Source organism: Haliotis rufescens, unplaced genomic scaffold (genome assembly GCF_023055435.1).
Source record: "Haliotis rufescens isolate VD_foot unplaced genomic scaffold, xgHalRufe1.0.p SCAF_6, whole genome shotgun sequence".
Classification (NCBI taxonomy): Eukaryota; Metazoa; Mollusca; class Gastropoda; order Lepetellida; family Haliotidae; genus Haliotis; species Haliotis rufescens.
In genome coordinates, this window is record NW_025964334.1 from 4,607,744 (window position 1) to 4,632,604 (window position 24,861).

Below are 24,861 nucleotides of genomic sequence, written 5' to 3' on the forward strand. Positions count from 1 at the left end.
ATGATTCCCATTCTCTCCTTGCAAAAGCAGCTGGATACTCCCTGTAGTAAAGCAGAGCCTAAAATAGAAGTGACGTCACAGAATGAAGATGTTGTGAAACGAGCAGAAGCCTCTCAGAAGCGGAGCAAGCATATAAAGAGGCAAGCTGGAGATAAAATCATCACAACAAAGAAAGTCCGTCGGACAGGTCACAACAGTAAAGGTACCTCTTCCATTCTTCAGTTTAAAGACACACCCACCGTTGGAGAACGAGACGTGTTCACTAAACCTTAACGACATGTCAGTGCTCACCGAGAAACAATTTTATAGAAGCGCTACCATCTAGTTTAGACCTGTTTGAATTATCGCCTTATCAGACCAGCATCTTACAGCATTATTATGTGGATGTGCGTCCCCTCTCTGCCATCACAGACACCAGTCCAGTGGAATTTCTCATCCCCGGAGATGTATAAAATTGTATAACAGCAAGTATAAAGTCAAGAAAATAAGACAATTTTTGAATGACAAAGATGCTTATTCGCTGCATAAGCCGGTGAAATATAGGTTTCCACGTTTGAGAGTTCGGGTGAACAGCCGAGATGAAATGTGGGATATTGACTTGGCAGATGTGAGTCGTTATGCTAAGAAAAATGATGAAATACGATATTTACTAATCGTTATTGATATCCTCTCTAGGTATTTGTGGGTTGTCCCATTACTGAATAAAAAGACTATGACGGTCACCAAGGGGTTGAGAACAATCTTCAAAGAAGGTCGTTTTCCGATAAAAATTCGCGTTGACAAGGGCAAGGAATTTTCTGGAGAGTTTAGAATGTATGTGTCTAATCAAAACATAAAGCTGATTGTGACTCAAAACGAAGATATAAAGGCTAATTATGCCGAGAGAGTCATTAGGACGTTGAGAACGCTCATGTCTAGATATATGACACACAACAACTCTGAAAAATATATTGATGTGTTACAAGATTTAGTGTATAACTATAATCATAGTCAACATAGAAGCCTCGGACATTGGGCCCCTGCTGATGTGACCAAGACAAATGAACTCAAAGTGTGGAAGCACTTGTACGTTAGATCCATGCTGATACATGTAAAAAGCAAGAAGCCTTTCCATAAATTTGAGTATAAGGTGGGTGATATTGTACGTGTAAGTTATTTGAGAAGAACCTTTAGTAAAGAACACAACCTACGCTGGACTGAAGAATTATTCAAAATTGCTTCGCGAACACGACGACAGGGTATACCTATCTACACGTAGCCAGACCATCGTAAGCGATTTAACAAAGCCTTGGGGTAGATACTCAAGATCCTGACTGAAGTATATATATATATACTACGCGCGGACCTCAGAGCGGATAATCTCTCGTGGACAGCAGGCGAATGCAATAGTTTTGTTGATTTTATTTCCATCTCAAAAAGCGTATTTTGTTACAATGTTAATAATCGTTCACACATCAAGAACCAGTCACTGTGTACCACAAATACCTAAGAAATCAGCCAGGAAGAGGGGAACACGGAGACACACATTTATGTCCACAGCGACCCCAGCCTGTCGTGTCGCACACGTTCGTTTGACTAATACATATTTAAACATACAATGGATTTGTTTACCGAATAACACGATAGCGCCGCTCCAGTGAATATCACGCTCTACTCAACATTTAGTGTTTAACATGCATTAATTCCCTGGAGCAGCTAGAAACTAATTAATGCACATCCAAATGTTTACAATAGTAATCAAATTAATGATAAAAATAATAATTTGTTGAGTGTTCTGTTCTGCTGGACGATACAGAAATGAGTGTCAATATCAAATCGGCACAGCCCCTGTTTGACGAGTTTGGGAGACAATATGAGTAACTGAGTTTTGAATTTTCTGCAATGTAGTAATTCAGAGATTTAAAAAAATATGAATTGTAGTAATTTTGACATACGAGTGTTTGTATGAGAAACTTGGCTGTCTGATTGCCCAGGATTTTGCTGCTGGTGTAAAAGTGAAGAAAAATATAAGCAATACCATATTTATAAGAAATCTTGGCCAAAAGCGACTGTACGATTCCGACTATACCATGAGCATGTGTTCATGAATCACTTATAAATATTCATCATGCCAGATGTTCGCGATAAGGTGAGCATATCCTGCCGCACCTGTGGCATAAGCCACAGACACATGCACAATCAATAAATAAAAATGACAAAACCCTTTCCATATTCAATGGAAATCTCTGTCGATTGTAGGATCCCCAGTATATCATGAACATGTGTTTATGAATCACTATCAAATAGTAATGATACCAGGTGTTCGTGAAAGGTGAGCATATCCAGCCCCAACGGTGGCACCCGTCACAAACACATGTGAAGGCAAGTCAATTGTTCACCTAAAAAAAAGCATAAGAACACATGGTACAAGTCGAAATAGGAAACAGCATCGGACATCATTTTTGTCACTTTACGTCAAATTTGGAAATGTCCTTCACATGTCTCCCATTACGTTTTGAAAGCTTCACTGGGGACTTGAATGTTGTAACTTTGATCAAACAAATTCTGAGCAAGAGTCGCCCTTTGACATCTTGGTAGGAAGAGCATGCCCGATTGTATCTCAAAAGTTGTAAAACGTAAACACAGAAGACTGGAGCTGCTGGAATATTGTTCGACATGAAGGGGAAGTTGACTATTGGAAAGTTGAAGTCATCCCTTTGTCATACAGTCTTGTGGAGAATCTGAATCGTTATGCATAAATCTAAATCTGAAACAAATGAGGCGGACACACTGGCCTCCTATATTTCTAGTTCAGATAGGTTAATAAGTGGAAGGGAATTGGCTATTTGATGGTTATTGAACGATATCAGATCATCAATGTACCTGAAGCTTAAGTTAAACTTCTTGGCCAAATTAACATGTTTTGACTTTGCCATTCCGTGTAGACATTTCCGATTCATATGCATACAAAAACAGATCCACAAGAATGTGAACACAATTGGTGCCCATGGGGATTCCGCCTTCTTGCCAAAATACCTTATCCCCAAATTTTACATTAATTTTATCAAGTCCAGCATTTCACATATTGTTTCCTCAGTAATCTTCAGATAGCATTTGCTTTCAATTTTGAAAAATTTACCTTAACCTCTGAATATGGGTACGTAACTGTATCAGTGGTCATCATTTTTGTAACAAAAGACCATTGAATCAAGGCATAAAGTGTGTCACGTGGGATAGTGGTGTACAAAGTTGAAAAATCAAATGTTTGTAAAGAATAGAATGTCAAGTCAATTGTTCACCTGAAAAAAACGGAACATTTGCAACAAGTTAAAAAAGGGAACTGATCTGACATGATTATTTTCTTTGATGCAACAAATTTTGAAATGTCCTCCGCATTTTTACCGTTAAACGGTTGTGAAAGCTTTGCTGGCGACCGATTTAAGTTTGATCAAGCAACTTTTGAACAAGAGTCGTACGGCGTTCTTTGAAATCACTTTGAAATCTTGGTGGAAAGAAACATGATTTGCAGAGATAGTTGACATATTCCTAGTGACAATTTGGAAGGAAAGAAAAGTTTCACGCTGCAGCAGAGACTTTGACATCACCGTTTACAAATTTGATAGAACAGCCAGATAGAATCTTCAGGGGTAGTTGTCTTGATCCTATTGTGGGTAACTTGATTTTGTTATCATTCAACTTGAGATATTTAACATACACCTACAGCTCTATCGTATTTGGTAAAGACACCCAATATATATTCATGTATTAGTCACACGAATGTGCAACGTGACAGGCTGCCGTCGTCGTGGTGTTTTCTGTGTGTCTCATTGTTCCAGTCTTCTACTATCAAGGTAGGCAGCTGTATTACTTCTCTGTAATAATGTGGATGTGTGTGTGTTTGTTTTGTGTGTGTGTGTTTGTGTGTGTTATATCGTGTGTGTGTGTGTGTGTTACAACGTGTGTGTGTGTGTTACAACGTGTGTGTGTTACAACGTGATTGTGTCTGTGTTACAACGTCTGTGTGTCTGTGTTACAACGTGTGTGTGTGTTTCATGTCGTTTCTGTGAAGATGTACACACTCCACCTGAGGTATCACAGGCCACCCTCCCTTCTACCTTGAGACAAACTCCCTCCCTGGCACAGTCCACACACATGATGAAACAGTCCACACAAGGCCACATCCATGGTATAATAAAAATAAAGTTAACTAATTATCATTAATAATTTTTTTAGATGTAACAGTTATTGTTGTTGGGTTTTTATTTAAAGGAAGGAAAGGAGAAACAAATGCATAAAGCATTATGTTTTTTTAATATTTTTTTCATTTCAAAATTAAAACAGAAAAGAAAAGAAAAAAATTCTCCTTTCCTTCCTTCATGGTTTTTTCATCAAGTATGAACTAGTGACTTCAGTGAGCACTGAGAGTTTTATCAACCCAGTTGGATTCTGTGTCCCAGTCATAACAGTATGTGAAAAGAGTTATGTAGACACACAAAAAAATTGTTCCAAGTTCATAGTCAGTAACCAATATTGGGTGAGGTTTATCAAGCCAGCTGGATTTGATGTCTCAGTCATAAACAGTGTGTGGTAGAGTTTTTCTTTAACTGCACTCAAAATGACCTAAGATCATAGTCAGTAACCAATACCTTGTGCCCAGCGAACTGTCAAGTGTCCTGTTCCACTGACCTAGTCATCTATTATTGCTACTGGTGAAGTGTACTGTAACTGTGTCAATGATTTTATCACTGAAGTGTATCTCATGTCATCACTGAATGCCATTCAGTAATTGCTTCTTTTACCGCTTCAGTGATTCTCGAACTCCTACACGGATTTCTATTGTTTCTGGTTCAGTGATTTCAATTGTTTCCGCTTCAGTGACCGCAAGGCGCAAGGCAAAACTCAATCCCCTATATTTTCAACTACTAGTCAGGTCTTGATGATTAGTAAAGGAGATGAGTTGCTTCTGTGAAGATGTCTCATACTAGCAATGGTGCGCAGGTTGTACCTGCAAATCGCAGTTGATGTGTGACTCCATGGTAATTCCCGGCTCGAGATGAACCCCAAGAGTCTTAACTAAGTCTCCAAGATGGGTGGCTGTCTCCTTGTGCACGTGTACAGTGAATCCAACCTGTTGACAGAGTGATGAACTTAAAACCATATATGCGAGAATTATTATATAGTTTGGTTGGTGACCACATCAGGTGTGTGTTGTGTGTGTGTTCCATGTGGACGTACTGTTGTAATGTAAACACAGAACCTGAATTAATCAGTGATGAGTTGCTTCTGTGAAGATGTCTCATACTAGCAATGTTGTGCAGGTTGTACTGGCTTTCTCAGAATACTTCAACAAAATGACCGCAGACCGGAAGAGTGAGGGTACTCATCAGTCAGACTCACCTTTACCAATCAAATAGTATATGCAATTCTACAACCAGACTAAGGTACTGATTATCATTTCGGCAAAAAAATGAAAACTGTCCAGATCTGAGGTAGTTGTCATGATATGTATAATGTTTCATTATTAATATGATTTGTGTAATTCAGTATCGACTGTCATAGTGTGTAAGCTATAATTTTCTTTTTTGTTGAGATATAAAAAGCTTTTATATATCAATAGAAAGAGCATAAAAGGAGCTTTCAATTGATATGTATCATGTCTATGTGTCACTACATCAACAACAGTTATATTTTGATACATGACCAATAGCGGATGAGAAATGGTGGCAAGTTTTAAATCCAATATGGCTGTCACGTTCGAGTTCGTGGAAAAACGTTCATCATCATTTTTCATAAACAGTGAAGAAGTTTGATGGTTTGAATTCTTGTTGCCAAGATTGTACCCAATACAATGACTCCTTTGCATTAGCCCAAGATCCGTGTTTCGATGCAATGCCTTACAGCACAATAAACTATTATATAACGTTCCCAACAGTTTATAAAGAAAATGCTCCTTGTGTTGTGTTTTATACCCAAACATGACTTCAAATCATATGGGACTGTATTATGAATAGGACGGTTCACTCTCAACATTGGTTTGCGCACGTTTTACTTACGAATTAAACATCGAGTAATTCAAGAAGGACATAATTTGATAAGCAGATAATTAACCCTTGTGTGTATCGTAATATCATTTGTCATCCAAAACTGGCTTCCACGGGAGATATCGCTTGGGTGAGATCATGCGATATCTACATTGTAGCAGTACTTTTTACACTTAAGACACTGCTTATTACTGTCTACAAACTGAAAAAGTTGGAAGAATGATGTTGGATGATAAACGAAATCTCACCCTCGTGTCTTTTGATATCAAATACATCACAACATTCGTTGACAAAAGTGGAAAGGATCCTCGGCAAGCCTCGGAGTTTCTCCACTTTTATCAACTCGTGTTGATATATTTGATATCAAAAGACACTCGGGTGGGATTCTCAATATATCAGGAAGGTACCACAGCGAAAAGCTGACCAATCGTAGAGCAATCTTCGAGCTTTTATCATTGATGGTTATATGCTTCAAGTTTGAGGTATGGCTTTCTGTTATTGATTAGTGGCGTAAATAAAAGTCACAAATAATATTGATTATAATATTTATATTGATGAAGAGATCCTGTTGTGATTATGAATTACAAAAGAACAATGCTTTGGGGTAAATAGAACATATCAAATAACCAATATTAATGCGGAGAAAGGGTGTCTACACAAAATTACGTCATGCGGGTCTCAATTGTGATGATGACATTAACTAATAATATATTCTCATTCTTTATGATGGTTTTTGATACCCGATATACGAGCAATTGGCGCTTTTCAGAGGTTTGCCTTGTAGGGTGCTACTGGAATCGACGAGTGCTGATATAGCTGATACCAAAGGAAACTAACTGGGAGATAGTTATTCGTTATCCAAACAAGCCTCACACTTTATATTCCAACATTGCGTTCTCTGGTCTTCCTGAAGGTAAAGGCAATATTGTGTTATATATGGCTACAACCCTATAATCTGTGCATATTGGTGTAGATGCATCCCTGTGTTTCAAGGGGTTAAAGCGTTCTCTCGAGCTCCTCACGTCGGGTTCGACTCCCCACAAGAGTACAATGTTCAGAGCCAATCCGGATACCTTCCCACTGTGAATCCGAACCGGATACATTCCGGAATTCTTCCGGAAACCTTCCAAAAAAATGTCAAAAGGGGGGTGCATTTGGTTCAATTAAGTGTGAGTGAGTGAGTGAGTGAGTATGGTTTTACGCCGCTTTTAGCAATATTCCAGCAATATCACGGCGGGGGACACCAGAAATGGGCTTCACACATTGTACCCATGTCGGGAATCGAACCCGGGTCTTCGGCGTGAGGAGCGAACGCTTTAACCACTAGGCTATCCGACCGCCACCTATTAAGTGTGAAACACATAACAAAATATCTGAAAATTCACTTCTTTTGCTGTGTGGTATATTGCTTACAGCGGCGTAAAACACACGTCACTCATTCACTCACTTTTGTGTTTCAGGCCTCCCTGGTGAAATGTACATGCGGATGCTACAGATGATGATCTTGCCCCTCATCATATGCAGCGTCATCACAGGTAAAGGCAGCCTTGTGAAGCCAAACTTTCTTCACAGCTTGGTTTACGGATATTTTGTGAAAACTCCTGGTGAAATTTAGCAACGACATCTCAGATTTTTTTATCATTTGGATGTAACACCAAACCTTTTTAGCTTGATTTGCGGATGTTTCGTGAAAACGCCTGATTCGTACGCGGACGCATTTTCGTACCAACAACATCTCAGATGTTTTGGTGTTTTTCAAGAAATCATTTGGATCTATTGCCATGTGTTTAGTGTTCAGGAAATCGATCTTCTCAGTCTTACATTTTGAAGCGGTATGGACATTTTTGTATGCGTTGAATATGTAACGTTTCAGTCAGCAGCATAACAAAAGAAAACAAATTTCTTTTTCCACCTTTAATTTAGGATCTGCCAATCTGTAAGCATATTATTAAAAGTCTGCTTATAATAATACGATTATATTAAACGTTTTCATTTTAGCACAATTAATAGACAAACTGAAAAGTTATTTGAAGACGCTTAACAATTTGAAATAATTGTATTCGGAAAGACATTTGTGTTTCGTGATTTCATATGAAAACGGGGCGGTCGGGTAGCCTAGTGGTTTAAGCGTTCGCTCGTCACGCCAAAGACCCGGGTTCGAATCCCGACATGGGTACAATGTGTGAAGCCCATTTCTGGTGTCCCCCGCCGTGATATTGCTGGAATATTGCTAAAAGCGGCGTAAAATCAAACTCACTCACTCACTCATATGTAAACATACATAAAGTTATTATCAACAGGTAATATCTTCAGCTCCAACATAAGGAAGGTCGGTGTTAAGGTGTATGGCTTCACAGATAGATCAAACTGTTTTGTTAGTGTGTCAAGTGATGACTTCTGCACCACGTGATGCAAAGGTCTACAGTCCAGTATGAGTGAGTGAGTATTGTTTTGCGCCGTTTTTAGCAATATTCCAGCAATATCACGGCGGGGGACACCACAAATGGGCTTCACACATTGTGCCCATGTCGGGAATCGAACACGGGTCTTATGCGTGACGAGCGAACGCTTAAACCACTAGGCTACCCGACCGCCCCCAGTCGAGTATGAGAAACACAATAGATCACACTGGCAAGTGACGTAACTGCGTCTAGCTGCATTAGGTGAGGTGAAATGGGGTTTAACGTCGAGTCCAAGATTATTGCCCTTATATAACGACGTGCTATACGTGTGTGTGTGTGTGTGTGTGTGTGTGTGTGTGTGTGTGTGTGTGTGTGTGTGTGTGTGTGTGTGTGTGTGTGTGTGTGTGTGTGTGTGTGTGTGTGTGTGTGTGTGTGTGTGTGTGTGTGTGTGTGTGTGTGTGTGTGTGTGTGTGTGTGTGTGTGTGTGTGTGTGGCTGCTTGTACTAGTCCGGACAGATGCCGATTTATAGTGCTAGCTCACTGAGATACCATGCCGCAGTTTAACATGAATACCCCACCCAGACACAGTATACTGACTTCAAGCCGACCTGTCCTTGTTTTAGCCCCTTGATGCCGAGCGCCAGACAGGGTAACAACAAAAACCATCTTTTAACGTCTTTTGGTATGATGCGGTCGGGTATCGAACCCCGGACCTTCCGCTCTCCTGGCGGACGCTCTACCACTAGACCACGGAGGCGGTCTTCTAGCTGCATTAACGAACGCGTGAATGATTACAGAAGACGTTTGTGTTTATGTTCATAGTTATGACAACCATTAAGATGAAATAATTGTTTTTGCCTCTTGTAATGTCTTGTCATTCTATAAAATGATGTGCGTAAAAAAATCTCTGAAACCAGGCCAGGCAGCTCCGAATTCGAGGGTAAATCGAAATGGTTGCTTTGTATAAAGTGAGTTTAAGCCACTTGCAATTGTTTGTAGAATATTATTTCTTGGGAGACATAAGAAAGATAAAAACATATAACTGCATCTGATTTTGAGAAATCCGCTGGAGACTGAGAAAAACTGCGTAAATGGAAAACAATTATTCCCCTAATCATGAGAACGATTAAGCGATTCCGACACCTGCTTCGTGGAGGTTTTACCAGAAGCGATGACGCGTGTGCTGCCGTCGAAGCCACGGCCTTTTCGATTTGGCCATCGTGTGTAGCAGTATTTTAATTATATATTAAGGAACACTGGAACAGGCTCTCCTGCAAGCAATACTTTACGCCCGTACTCTGTATCATATTATTCTGATGTTATTTTCCACGAAAATGAATCAAATGTAAGACCACACTGATGTACGTTTAAATCATTTTATGCTGAAGAAACCCAACTGTTCACATGGGATGATATGACAAACTTCTTACTTTGCTGACGTTAATGGTATTCATGTATGCACTTTGATGATGTCTGTGTTTGCTGCTGCAGGCACGGCCTCGGTTGACCCCAAATGTAACGGACGCGTCAGTATTGCAGCCTTAACCTACATCATGGTCACAAACACCTTCCCATGCCTCCTCTCTATAGCGCTTGCCTTCGCTATAAAACCAGGTAAGTTTGACAAGGGTGATGGATCCATCATTCTATATTCGGGGGGTGGGGGATAGGGATACTATCAGTCGCCGCGTAAAAATTGAGTTTTTAGGATAAAACCTGGAAACAAATGATTTTTTGGGAATAATACTTGTCTAAAAAAAATATCCCTGCTCAAGAATATCCAATGGTCGGACTCTTAAACATAGATAGTATGTGTGTCAGTTTTAGTGTGCTTATTCACATTCTTCTTAAAAAGCAAACATCAACTACTGATACAGAATAATCGATTTTAACGAAATCAAGTGTTACAACAACGTGGTCATCGTCGTTACTGCTTTTGTGAATGACGATCTTCGACTGGGTCTTAGACTATCTGAAAGGGTGGACAGGCGATCTCCCTTTTCTCGTAGACTGCGCGTGGACGACACTAAATAACACATAAATATCATCCATCCTCGGCTTTGAATGAAAACAAAAAGCGGAATACATGAATTATGCTTCAGAAGTAGAATTACTCTTGCCAAAGTTACCCCAGAAGAGCACTTATCACCCAACACAAACTATACAGGTGAACACTGTCCCATCTAGACCGCCTCCGTGGTCTGGTGGTAGAGCGTCCGCCCGGAGAGCGGAAGGTACGGGGGTCGATCCCCGGCCGCGTCATGCCAAAACGACGTTAGAAGATGGTACTTGTTGATACCCTGTCTGTCGCTCGGCATTAAGGGGCTAAAACAAGGACTGGTCGGCTCGGAGTCAGTATACTGTGTCTGAGTGGGGTATTCATGTTAAACTGCGGCATGGTATCTCAGTGGGCTAGCACTATAAATCGACTTCAGTCCGGACTAGTACAAGCAGCCACAAACACACACACACACACACAAACACACACACACACACACACACACACACACACACACACACACACACACACACACACACACACACGTGCATGCATAAGTGCAATAACCTTGGACTCGACGTTAAACCCCATTTCACCTTACCTGTCTCCATCTTTATTAACATTAGTGACGAAGGACGCTATGCATGTGCACACATAATCGGATATGGTAAAGTCTCGACTACTTGTGATCGTCGCCAAAAGCGCTGAGTGTCTGAGTAGTATAGGTAATGATGGTTCTGCCGCAACTCCACTGGAGCTGGATTTATATACCTATACCACCACTACAGGAGGAATTCTTTATGCCAAAATGATTATGCGATTCAACGATAGTCATGAGATTAAACTAAATTGACTCTAGCTGAAGAAGGCGTCTTTTTCTTGTTTGGCACCCCCGATTTCGGCACCCCTACAATATTTTCCACTAGAGCAATAGGATGTGTCCAAAGCATACAACTGTGCCAAACGAATTTCCAATTGAACATTTGTGCCCAACTACAGTATAGAACAAATATGGAAGAAGCGAAATATACAACTATGGAGAGCATGGGAATACGCGCAGAAATGTCTATATTCCAACATATACTAGTGGAGAATGCATACGAAGACAACTTGCTACCAGATATATCCAAGGTAGACTATTTGGAAGGAAATCTGGGTAGAACACATCTAGAACCTTTGGATGGCCTGCCAACATTTGTAGACGACATGTATGTATTTGGCTATCTAGAAGAAAACGATATAGTATCTCTACGGGGATCTGTGTCTTGTATAACTGGAGAAAGTGGATCTGCAAAACGTATACTATAAGAAATACAAATAGCAACGCAGAAAGTATACGGATGTCGCGTGCATGCTACTATTGCAAATACAATTTCCTATATAGGAGGCTCTGGGAGCAAAATACGAGACACAATACAACGAATACAAAAACAAACAGAATACAAAGCGAAGAAAAAATGGATGGAAAGATTTTCCAACAAAGAACCCAAAGGTATATTTGTATGCAAAATAGATGTCTCCGAGTTGTCCCTATAGGCCAGTAGAAATGGTCGGAAACCCGGACATTTTACAGAACAACCAAATTTTATGTTTTTCTGTTTCCTTAAGGTATAGTTGATACCTGCTATCTCACATGGGAAAGTTACTTTTGCAATAGATTTGAGGAGTCTTTCTCCCCTAAACTTGAAGATAGAGTCACTTTTGGTTCTATTTACTTGTCTCACTTTGTCATCCTCAAGTGTGTCTATATAGCAGTTCATCCAAGCTTCACCCGCAACTGTAGAACTGCATGCACTGTCCAAGACTGCAGAGTTTAAAAATTCATTAACAAGAACCTGTAATTCCTCACCCTTATTACCAGTCAGAGTCCGGGCAGTCCTTGATGAAGTGATAAACTGACTCACAAATCTTGCATCAAAGAGGACGTCCATCATGTCCAAGACACAGATCCCCGTAGAGATACTATATCGTTTTCTTCTAGATAGCCAAATACATACATATCGTCTACAAATGTTGGCAGGCCATCCAAAGGATGTGTTCAGGGGCGGTCGGGTAGCCTAGTGGTTAAAGCGTTCGCTCGTCACGCCGAAGACCCGGGTTCGATTCCCGACATTGGTACAATGTGTGAAGCCCATTTCTGGTGTCCCCCGCCGTGATATTGCTGGAATATTGCTAAAAGCGGCGTAAAACCATACTCACTCACTCACTCTAGATGTGTTCTACCCAGATTTCCTTCCAAATAGTCTACCTTGGATATATCTGGTAGCAAATTGTCTTTGTATGCATTCTCCACTAGTATATGTTGGAATATAGACATTTCTGCGCGTATTCCCATGCCCTCCATAGTTGTATATTTCGCTTCTTCCATTTTTGTTCTATACTGTAGTTGGGCACAAATGTTCAATTGGAAATTCGTTGGGCACAGTTGTATGCTTTGGACACATCCTATTGCTCTAGTGGGAAAAAAATATATATTGTAGGGGTGCCGAAATCGGGGGTGCCAAACAAGAAAAAGACGCCTTCTTGATTTCATGACTATCGTTGAATCGCATAGTCATTTTGGCATAAAAATTCCCCCTGTAGTGGTGGTATAGGTATATAAATCTGGCTCCAGTGGAGTTGCGGCAGAACCATCATTACCTATACTACTGTCTGTAATAACGACCTAATTTTACGTATTGTATTTAGATATATTTAGGATTGTATTTGATATTGTATCACCAAAATAAGAAAGGGCTCAGGAAAGGAAATATAGAAATTGCCTACAAAAGACCGAAGATGTAATTACATATTTTAAACGTACATGTACGTTAGAGGAGAATAATTTAGGACCAGCGTTTTGTCACAACTTAAGCAGTTATGTGCTGAGTGTGCTGATTTTAACGCCGCATTGAACAGTAATATCACGGCCTGACAACATTATTGGGAAGCTAATAGATGCAGATCTTCGATGTTTACCATTGTGGTAAACTCAGGAACTCGGGTATGTCGTACACCAACCACGGGTCATAATCAGGGTCATTCTGGGACGCGATTCCTCGACCAGTGTATCCTGGCTAGTCTAAGAGACTCATCTCTGCAAGGCGAATTGCGGCGCCTTACACCCGCGTTCCACCCGTAACATGCCCATTAATAATCACCATGGGTATCGATCCTCTCCGCTGCAGGGTGACGGGTGGACCTGTCGTCTAAGGCGCGACAATTTGCCTGCAGAGTTCCACAGGCGTGCGAGATACCTGTGGTCATGGTATCAAACCTAAATTGTGATCTTGGTTCATCAGCGCAATACCCGTACTCGTGGGTTTCAACAAACTGAATCACTGAGGACTTTTATCCCAGATCAATCTTACACGCCCGTTTATACTAGTAACTCACTCACTCACTCATTCAGTCACTCACTCACTTGTTGACTCTCTGCTGCAGGCGTTGGGATGAGCGATTTGAAGGGGGATGCTGTCGCACAGACGGACCCCGAAAACATCATCTCAAAACAAGACATCTTAGCCGACCTGATCATGCGAGAGTATTGGTCAAATTGTGACATCTTACCTTAAACCTCAATTGAACCCAGTTATAAGACAGATTTAGCATGTTCGTTGATATCATATATATTTCTTGTCACACTGAATGTTACTAAAGGTTTGTCGTCTTAACAAAGCTCATGTTTTATATACGTGTATAAAACTATGTTAGAAAAATGAATATTTATCTGAATTCATCGGAATACATAATTATAATCAAGCTGGTCACAATCGATGTGGCTGCTCCTATATTACATATGTACAGTAAACTACGGTTATAACGAACACGGTTATAACGAACTAACGGATATAACGAACTAACTTTTAAGTCCCGACTATATGCTGTAGTTATGCTGTATATATGCTTATAACGAATTACGGTTATAACGAACTAAAATTAGTAGTCCCTTTGAGTTCGTTATAACCGTAGTTTACTGTAGATGGAGTGAGTGAGTTAGTTAGGTTTAACGACGCTTTCAATAGTATAAGAGTTACATTAAATAGATGTAGGAGGAAAGCCCGAAATGATGCGGGTCTTAGATGTCCACCACTTCAGTGAATGAGTGAGTGAGGTGGATTTAACGTCGCTTTTAACAGTATTCCTGCTTTATCACGGCGTGTCAGCTTGATGTAGGATGAAAGTCCGAAGTGATGCAGGTCTCAGACGCCTACCACTTTGATAAAACCCACGAGCTCGGGTGTGGTGCTGACAAACCTAGAAATATCGGTTCGAGCCGGGATTCGTACCAACGATCACGGGTTCCTGGCGTGCCCAAGGGAAGCAACTATGTGCAGCGAATTGCTGCGCCTTTGACGACTACGCCAACCGTGCCCCCTGCTGCAGAGAGGATTCATGGTATGTGTATAAATCAAGGGCTAAAGTGGTACCTTTTGTGCATTTTTCATGTTTTCCATGGCAACAAGGTTGACTTTGACTCTGTTCATAGTGGTGTGTTTGTCCGGACCATATCTCTAAAAGTAATAGTTATTCTTTCATGACATTTTGCACACACAAAGATCAGGTTGTCAACTGGTGCCTTTTGCTATTAAGGGATTATTATTGTATATTTTTTCTCTTTCAGTTGGTCATTAGTTTGATTTTGACTCTGTTCACAGTGGAGTGTACCAGACATAGAAATATAAAGTTCCGAAACCTAATTCTATAGTATTGTTTTGATAGTTTAATAACAACTTGTATACGCACAGACAGATTAGATAGAAATCCTCTTCAAGTTAAACTTAAAGCTGCAGTCAGATGATTTGTTCTTTCGAATGTGTGGGGTCATCTTCTGAAGACTCTTGTTGGTATAAACACCGGTTAGTTCATTTCTATACTTATGTCCTTGGGTTAAAACACAGATGGCTGTCTGTTATCAGCTTATGTCATAGATGAAAGCTTTAGTTAAATGATTAATCCTATTTTACCCACAGTGTCCTTTGATGTCAATTATATTACCACTAGTCTGTTAACGTAATTAATATAAAGTGATATTAAATGACGCGTGGGTGAGATTATTAACTGTTTCCAATAGAAAATGACCCTGAAGCATTCATTACTGTAACCCCTTGATCAGTGCATTCGCACATTGATGTTTGAGACAATCTTTAAATTCACCTTTTTCAGGCAATATCTTAGAATACAGATTTGGAATATTTTACCTTACCGTTTTATACACAAGCACGAAATATGTATGAAAACAGTTATGATATAATTATTATGACATCGAGCATATGTGTGTTTTTATAACGTCTAATGGAATATATTTCTCAATCGAAAAGTGTAAAGAGAGTTCCGCTTGGTAAGAAATATCACAAGTGTGACGTTTTTTTAACGTTACGACTGCAAAAAGCGTGAGACGTCATGTTATTGCGTTGAACATACCACATGCTAACAGGAAAATGTGAGACATCTGATCAACTGACAAGAAAGATTTTCTTACATTTATTTTATTTATACAAACATTTCAGGAACATCGCACCAAGCAATCTCATCACAGCCTGCTTTCAACAGGTATATATTTTACGATCTCTTATGATAGAAAAAACGTCAGACCGCCTCCTTTGTCTAGTGGTAGAGCGTCCGCCCGGAGAGCGGAAGGTCCGGGGTTCGATTCACGGCCGCGTCATACCAAAAGACGTTAAAAGATGGTACTTGTTACCCTGTCTGGCGCTCGGCATAAAGGGGCTAAAACAAGGACTGGCCGGCTCCGAGTCAGTATACTGTGTCTGAGTGGAGTATTCATGTTAAACTGCGGCATGGTATCTCAGTGAGCTAGCACTATAACTCGGCATTAGTCCGGACTAGTACAAGCAGCCACACACACACAGTGCATGCACGTCGCTATATAAGGGCAATAATCTTGGACGCGACGTTAAACCCAATTTCACCTCACCTCAAAAACGTCATGTAACCGCCAGTAGTGTAATGTAAGGCGCCGAAACATTTTACGGAAAATTATTGATATTGATAAAAATGAAATGAAAATAAAATAACAATGAATGATTTTGTAAAGCACTATGACTGCAAAACATTCTGAAGCATTGAAAGAACGCAATAGCTTCAAGTTAGGATGGTTACTATACGGGGAAAATACTGAAAAGAATAAAGAGATATGAATTTGACCCTGCGATGATTTGTGCATATTAACTAACCCTATATACTATAAATCAGAGTGTTCTCAAAACCCCATCTGTACGTATTTCCCATAACAAAGGATTAAAATATGATTTGCAAAATAGAGATGCTTCTCTCAATATTCAGCTCTCAATCCTAATCACTCCCTCGTGTCAAACAGAAGTAGTTGTAAATGGTTGTATGTTAATCGGATAACTCCATCAATTCTTCAGGCTCAAACAAAGTATGCGATAAAAGAAGAAATCACGATTCGAAACGTGTCTGGCATCCTTGAGAACATCACGACCATCACGAAGACACGTGTCCCTGGCGCCAGTAACTCCCCGAATGCTCTCGGTAAGGTATCACGTGATGAAACAGAAATCTATGTCGGTCTCTTCAGCAATAATTTCATATTTCCAATTATACAACATATTCTTAGCCAATCAAGGAATCTGTTAAAATAGATGTGGGAGGAAAGCCCGAAATGATGCGGGTGTTAGATATCCATCACTTCACTGAATGAGTGAGTGAGTTGGGTTTAACGCCGCTTTTAACAGTATTCCAGTTATATCACGGCGTGTCACTTTAATATAAGAGGAAAGCCCGAAGTGATGCAGGTCTCAGACGTTTACCACTTTGGTGAAACCCACGAGCACGGGTATGGTGCTGACAAACCTAGAAACATAATCGGGGCGAACCGGGATTCGAACCCACAATCATAGGTTTCTGGCGTTCACAAGGGACGCAACTCTTCACAGCAAATTGCGGTGCCGTAGACGAATAAGCTCCCCGGTCCAAGCTCGACAATTTACAGACAATCGTCAAATAGCTGGAATAGTGCTGAGTGCGGCGTTAAACAAGCAAGCAAACAAACGTAACATGTTATGATTTTATATGATGTTTGAATCATGTTTGGATTATCATTGTCACCCTGGCTATAACAAGCAAGAGATTTAGTTCAGTTTGTTATATCTGAAAATCGTTACTTACATGAGGAACGTTAAATAAAGTGTTATAACAAATGATAGTTCGATGATCCGATTATACACCTATGTGTTGGGTCCGCTTTCATTATATCCTAAGTTTAGAGCTTGTGTTGCGCTTGATTTTCGTCACATCCGAAGCTTCATGTTTGACGTTTTCGGGGCTAATGTTGTGCTATGATGTTCGTTACATCCGAAGGTTCATGTTAGACGTGTTCAGGGCTTGTGTTGTGCTATATGATGTTCGCTCTATCCGAAGCTTATTTTTTTACGTTTCTAGGGTTACTGTTGTGCTGTTTGATGTTCGTTATATCCTAAGGTTAATGTTTGACGTTTCTAGAGCTGCTGTTGTGCTGTATGATTAGGAGATAAACATACTGTGTTTTCGATGTAGAGCTAGGTTACCTGTAAAATTAACCGCGCTAAATTGAATTTGAAACCGAATGCGCAGCTTGAGGTTTCAAATATTAAATTTAGCGCTGATGTTGTGCTGTTTGATGTTCGCTACATCCGAAGGTTAATTTTTGACGTTTCTATGGCTACTGTAGTCTTGTATGATGTTCGTTATATCGGAAAGTTAATATTTGACGTGTCCAGGGCTGGTGTTGTGCTGTTTGATGTTCGCTACATCCGAAGGTTAATGTTTGACGTTTCCAGGACTGGTGCTGTGCTGTATGATGTTCGGCATCGCTATATCCACCATAGGGAAGGCAGCCAAACCGTTCTTCGTCTTCTTTGAAGCAGCTACCATTATCATCTTTAAGATCTTGAACTGGCTTATATGGTGAGAGTTTGTTGTAAATGTGTGTTGTAAAACGCCTACTGTAAAACGCCTGCTGTAAACGTCTGATGTAAACGTCTGTTGTAAACAGAATATATGATCATGTATATCATTATCAAATGCGATCAAGAAGGTATCACCTTCATCATAACTTGTTAATAAATTGTTAATAGATGTTATGGTATGTGAATACCCACTTCGTCTATGCCCTAGGCGCATGGGGGAGAGGGGAGGGGTAGGTGGGTGGAAGAAGGGGGGAGTCGTGAGCAGGGATGGTGTGGTGAGGTTGTTCACGTCGCCTTCTGGCAGCGTGCCAGAAGGGTAACACCGTTTGTTCGAATCAGAGACTCGCCCTGATTATTACTCAATTGGCAATTATAAAAGGATAGGATTTGCGGAAAATATTTTCGGAATAGTTAAATTTTGGAAAGCTAATCTGTTAAAATCACAACATCACTTAAGGCACACTTGCAAATCCAAACATTTAACAACAAGTGTGGTTTCTGATAGAAAACGAATAATACAAATGGCTTAACTCTCTTAATCATCCGTTTACGAGTTACGAGCCGTTATCCAATGGACTCTTGAATTAAGTGGCGATATATACCTGTATTTACAATAGGTACACGCCGATTGGAGTTCTAAGTCTGATAGCTGTTGCCATAGCGCGGGCGGATAACATCCTGGAGACGTTCCGATCCCTTGGGCTGTTCGCATGCACTGTGGTGGTCGGCCTGCTCCTCTACCAGTTTCTCATCCTGCCCCTGGGAGTGTTCGCCGTCACCAGACGGAACCCGTACAAGATACAGGCGGAGTACAGTCGAGCCTGGATGGTTACGTTTGCATCGGCTTCATCGTAGGTCAACCCGGCTTATTCCATTACCTTTACCTCACACCCCGGAAAGCATACCTATTACATTATTTACATTTATATAACCGCATACCAATAAATCCATCGACATATAGTTAGTACAACATGACGGCCGAGTTTGAGAATATCTTTCTTAATGGATATTAAAACTGAGGTAAATAATTTGATACCGCGAAAATTGTACATATGAATCATAACTACCTGCAGATTAAGATGTGTAATGGTCACGTGAACGAGTGAAACTATCCAGTACTGTTCCTTTTAAGTTTCCTCCACATGCTGACCTGCTGACAAGGAGTTTCTAAGTATGATACCGGCGTTCCTCTATATTTGTTACAGAGCAGTAGCTATGCCTGAAGGCCTTCTCGCCCTTGAGAGGCTCCACGTCGACAAGAGAGTGGCACAGTTCGTCGTCCCCCTCTCTTCCGCAATTAACAGGGACGGCAGTACGATGTTCATAGCAGCTGCGTGCATCTTTATCAGTCAGATAGAAGGCATGGAAGTAGATGGCAGTAAAGTAATAACGATATGGTATGAAGTATTGAGTTTGTTCAAGGAGACATTTACACACACGAAAAGATCATTCACGTTTGTCTCTGTGCACAAAAGTACATGTGAAGTACACCCACCAGCGTGCAGATACATGCATATATTCATGAACATGTAGACACGTGCGTATATTCACCCATATACAGATACATGATTCATCCATTCACATACAAATACGTGCATACATCCACAAACATACAGATGCATACATCCACCCACATACAGATTCATACATACATCGACCCTCATAGAGATACATACATACATCAACACACATACAGATACATACATACATCCACCGACATCCAGATACATACCTCGACCCTCATAGAGATACATTCATACATCCTACCACATACAGATACATACATACATCCACCCTCATAGAGATACATACATACATACATACATCCTCATACAGATACATGCATACATCAACCCACATACAGATACATGCATACATCCATCCACATACAGATACATGCATACATCAACCCACATACAGATACATGCATATATCCACCCACATACAGATACATGCATACATCCATCCACATACAGAAACATGCACCCATCCATCCGCGTGCAGATTTGTTCTGTATAAATAACATTTATTCAGTAATGTAAATATTACATTTGCGTTTCAGCATATTCATTCTGCGAACCATAAGCTCCACATGACAATGTCGAGTACAAACAAGCGCATGATGCACATACAGAGACATATATGATGAGAAATTATAATTTAGTTGTCATCTGGTGTCTTCGTAATAGTACATTCTGAAGTTGTTGGGTACCATCCACCAGTCATCCACCTTGTAGATTATATAACACGTTACCAATTGGATTGCAGGATTCTGACAGCGGCCCTTTCTCTGGCCGTTCCCGCCCTTCCCAGTTCCAGCATCGTGTGTGTCATCATCATCTTGACCGCCCTTGGTGTACCCATACAGCAAACTGGCCTCCTCTTTGCTCTGGACTGGTTCCTGTAAGTAAATAATCATTAAAATTCATTCATTAATAATTAATAATTAAAAGAAATAAATGCAGCAAAGAGGGTTTGGGTGATCCTGGCACAGTCAGGCTGGTTAGGCTCATCATCATCTCAGGGCCCTTGCCTCCTTTCCACGCATCCCAGACAGCGAATAGGACTTCTTCCAGGAAGCGCTGCACAGTCAAACCCACCCAGAACTTTTCGGAGAATGTGAAGACTCCCCAACACTGCAGCCTTCTATATGACACAGGTTGTCAGAAGGGCTGTATTCCTTGTAGCAAACCTGGGCACTCTCCCAATGTCTGTCAATACATGGGGAGGTACCAAACCTGAGGCACCGAGAACATTTGGGAGTTGGACAACTTGGTACTTGTGATGCAAGCGTGACATTTCGAAAGCGAGGTCCGCATTTTTGCAATGTTTTTCCTCAGTCTTGTCAATCACATTAGTGTCAAAAGGGACAGAAAATTCAATGATATTCAATGGATAGGTTTGAGGCTTTATTCGGGACTTTTCCAAAGTATTGTGTATTTATCATTTTCAATGCCCCCTTTAACATATTCTGGGTCATACTATGGATAGACCTCTGTCTCAGAACCACAAGCATGACGAAGACGGTAATAAAAGGATCGAGCCACTCCATCATACTATGTTTGTGCCAAAGCTGGACATCCAATGACAATGAGTTGGACAGTCTCATTAAATCCATTACATAATGTACATGTCATATTTACATTTTGATGCAAAATCACACACTGACGGTTTGGAGTGGGAAGTGACTGGTCCTGAGCTGCAAACAGAAAGCCTTCTGTTTCACTTTTCAGGCCAGCCGACAAAATCAAAGCGAAGGACTCTGAAGGGTTGCTGACCTTCTCAACACACTGCACATATACTAGGCTACCCGACCGCCCCCAGCAGTACAGAACCATCAACAAAATTAATATTGAGATTAGACTTTGCCTTCCGAATAACAATTCACAACTGACAAGAATTCAAACGGACAAAGGCTTTACAGAGAACAATGATCCAAGAAGTCTGCAAAACAGCAGCAAATGACAGTGTTTATGAGAAATTTCTTGAATCCAAACATGCAGAGATAGCTCCGGCTTTGCTTGAAGGTGGCGAAGTACGATACCTGCCACTTTTCGGAGTGGGCCATCCGCAAAAAACCGGATCAGATACGTGGTGTTTTGAACTCCAGTGCCTTGTCTGATGGCATATCCTTGAACCATGTCCTCTTACAGAGCCCAGACCTAACGAACAGCCTTCTAGGGGTCTTCCTTCGCTTCAGGAAGACACCTATGCCTGTGATGGGAGACATCGAGCAGATGTTTCATTGTTTCCATGTGCGTGAGAACCAGCGAGATTGTGAAGCCCATTTCTGGTGTCCCCCGCCGTGATATTGCTGGAATATTGCTAAAAGCGGCGTAAAACCATACTCACTCACCCACTCACTTATACGAATATGGTGTCATAAATGTTCTACTCCAAACACAGATTTGCCAACTATTTAAACAGTCAAACACACATCTACAACATTCCTTGGTGAAACATTTGATAAGGTCATCAACAACGAGGTGATGTACACACTTCTTCAATTCTGTTTCAAACACTTTGCTCTTCATTTCAATCCATATTTACATATTACCTCTTATTTCAGGAATACAGGTTGCCAAGTCGCTCAACAAATTCGCACTTCAGAGTTGCGTCCCTTGGGCCTGCCAGGAACATGTGTCCGTGGGTGTAAATCCCATATTTATGGAATACTGTAAGTGACATTCTCGCGATCTCGCATTCTCGCGATCTCGACCTTTGGAAACGAGCTCAATATGCCCAAAACACGAGAATGTGAGATCGTGAGAACGCCCCTTACAGTATTCCATAGATATTCACCCTGATTATGTTTTGAGATTGTTTAGCATCAAACGCCTGTTCGTGGGTTCACCAAAGTAATGTCCAAGGCCTGCATCACTTCGGGCTTTCGGCTGACACGCCGTGTTATATCCTAACTAATGCTCATTAGGCATTAAATAAACTCACTCACTCTAATTTCAGAGATCGCATGCGTGGTGGTGTGAACCAAATCAGTATGGGCTACTGTGCAGTTGTCGCCTACCACTTCTCCAAATCTGTACTGCCGAAAGAAGACAGCGACGAGGACAGCATTGAGGCGTAGTTGATGGCATCCGCAGTGACGAGTTTGTTAAGCAGTGCTTTACGAGCACAGGACTTTAACAACACATGTGTCCATGTACTTTACCAGGGAAACTTCATGTAATCTGATCAGAATTGACGGTGGTGTCGGTAGCAGTTATGACACAGGGGGGACAGTACATTTAAAATATCAACGCAAGAAAATAACCAGACTCTATTATACGCCAAAATAGATTCCACAGGGTGCAAAAAACAAAATCACAATTATAATAGTGGATATAATATGTATCTCCAGTTTTGCTTATCTGAATCACCCCTGGAACAAATGGGTTTGTCAATATTTACGAATGTTCGACCCGAATATTTTATAACATACGTTTTTTCCCGGTTCCACTTAAAATTGATATACAAATAGTGTGTAGCAGAATTCTGCACCGTAGCTCTATTGATGTGTGTATTCCTACACCTGGAAAGTTTATCAATCTCGTCATTTTTGTCTGTTTTGATATATACAACTGTTTTTGGTTAAACTATTCTAGATAAAACATGTTTTACGTTGTCGAATTTAATTATAAGTATTGACTGTGTATTTTTTTCTGTTCATTGAGGTATCCGCGTAGCGGATTCTACCAAAAGTTTGCACATCGGTTTTTCGATTCATACCTCAATGAACCGAAAACATTTCACAGTTGATTAACAATACTTTGTGTTTTCTTATTTATGGAATTATGGAAAACTACTTTGTTTTGCGAAGGTGTGAAGAAAATACCTGCAATTGGGTCACTGCGCACTAATTTATCCGGTAATGTAAATCACCTAAAATGTGCGTCACAATAAAATCTGCATCACTTATAAACCATCTGTCTATTTTTGTAACTCGATATGGAGTTTTTGAAATTGTGGTAACACCTCGTAGGAGGTATTACAACCATTGTAACACCTCGCGGGAGGTATTACAACGATTGTAACAGTGAGTGAGTGAGTTGGGTTTAACGCCGCTTTTAACAGTATTCCTGTTATATCGCGGCGTGTCAGCTTAATGTGGGAGGTAAGCCCGAAGTGATGCAGGTCTCAGACGTTTACCACTTCGGTGAAACCCACGAGCACGGGTATGGTGCTGACAAACCTAGAAACATAATCGGGGCGAACCGGGATTCGAACCCACAATCATAGGTTTCTGCCCAAGGGACGCAACTCTGCACAGCGAATCGCGGTGCCTTAGACGACTGGGCCACCCGTGCCCCACAACGATTGTAACACCTCGCAGGGGGGCTTACAATCATTGTAAACCCTTGATAGAACAAAAACTACAACAAGAGATGCCAAGACGTCAAGGCAGTGTTCAAGTCCGGCTTTTCCATTTCCTGCAAACGCTGTGTCAAACAACCAGGATGCAAACGAATATTTTCATTCTCTCCTGTTAGCATCGCTTGAAAATACCCACAGCCCAGTCATTTTTCATTCGAGTTCGCTTAGAAACAGTACCTTTTAACTTCTCTCTCATGATCTCCTCCGTCATTGGTTCCCAAAACGAAATTGAAAATCATCCATGACTTTCTCCTGGGATCGAAATTTTGACTGAGTCAAAAATAACTGTCTCGTTGTCAGACATCCTCTTTTGTCACTGACTGTAAAATGAATAAGCGTCAGTCAAAGCAAAACGTGTAATAGTCTCAGCCTACGAGACGCACGTGCAGATTTCGTGCCATTGCGAGAGGCACGTGCAGATTTCGCACCGTTGCGAAACCCACGTGCTGAGGTCACCGGTTTCTTGGAACCGAGTTCACGACTGCAGGCGATATTTCATCTCCGATACAGGTTATACATTTGAGAGTTTTCATTACAGTTATTTAATTAAAAACGTTGTCTATGCGATGAGTCGGTTTATAAGTTGACAAACCATTTCTCCTCTGTGACATGTCCGGGTTTACAATCGCTGGTAATCCCGAGGAGAAATGGTTTCTCCTATA

The 24,861-nt window shown here is 40.8% G+C and overlaps 1 protein-coding gene across 1 annotated transcript; it reads left to right on the top strand.

Moving 5' to 3' along the window:
• LOC124120066 (excitatory amino acid transporter 2-like) lies at positions 1-23,734 on the top strand. The gene is made up of 11 exons (XM_048385884.1): positions 1-202; positions 7,481-7,555; positions 9,914-10,036; positions 13,845-13,944; positions 15,911-15,953; positions 16,790-16,913; positions 18,200-18,326; positions 18,946-19,179; positions 19,534-19,725; positions 20,597-20,731; positions 22,793-23,734. The coding sequence occupies exons 1-11, from the start codon at positions 1-3 to the stop codon at positions 22,911-22,913; spliced, it is 1,476 nt and encodes a 491-aa protein (XP_048241841.1). The 3' UTR covers positions 22,914-23,734.
• Positions 23,735-24,861: the final 1,127 nt, after the last annotated feature.

Excerpts from the sequence above, each read along its gene's own strand:
- LOC124120066 (XM_048385884.1), top strand. The coding sequence starts at position 1 with ATGATTCCCATTCTCTCCTTGCAAAAGCAGCTGGATACTCCCTGTAGT. Across the intron at positions 203-7,480 it reads GACAGGTCACAACAGTAAAG|GCCTCCCTGGTGAAATGTAC; the intron begins GTACCTCTTCCA and ends TTTGTGTTTCAG. Across the intron at positions 20,732-22,792 it reads TTTGCTCTGGACTGGTTCCT|AGATCGCATGCGTGGTGGTG; the intron begins GTAAGTAAATAA and ends CTCTAATTTCAG.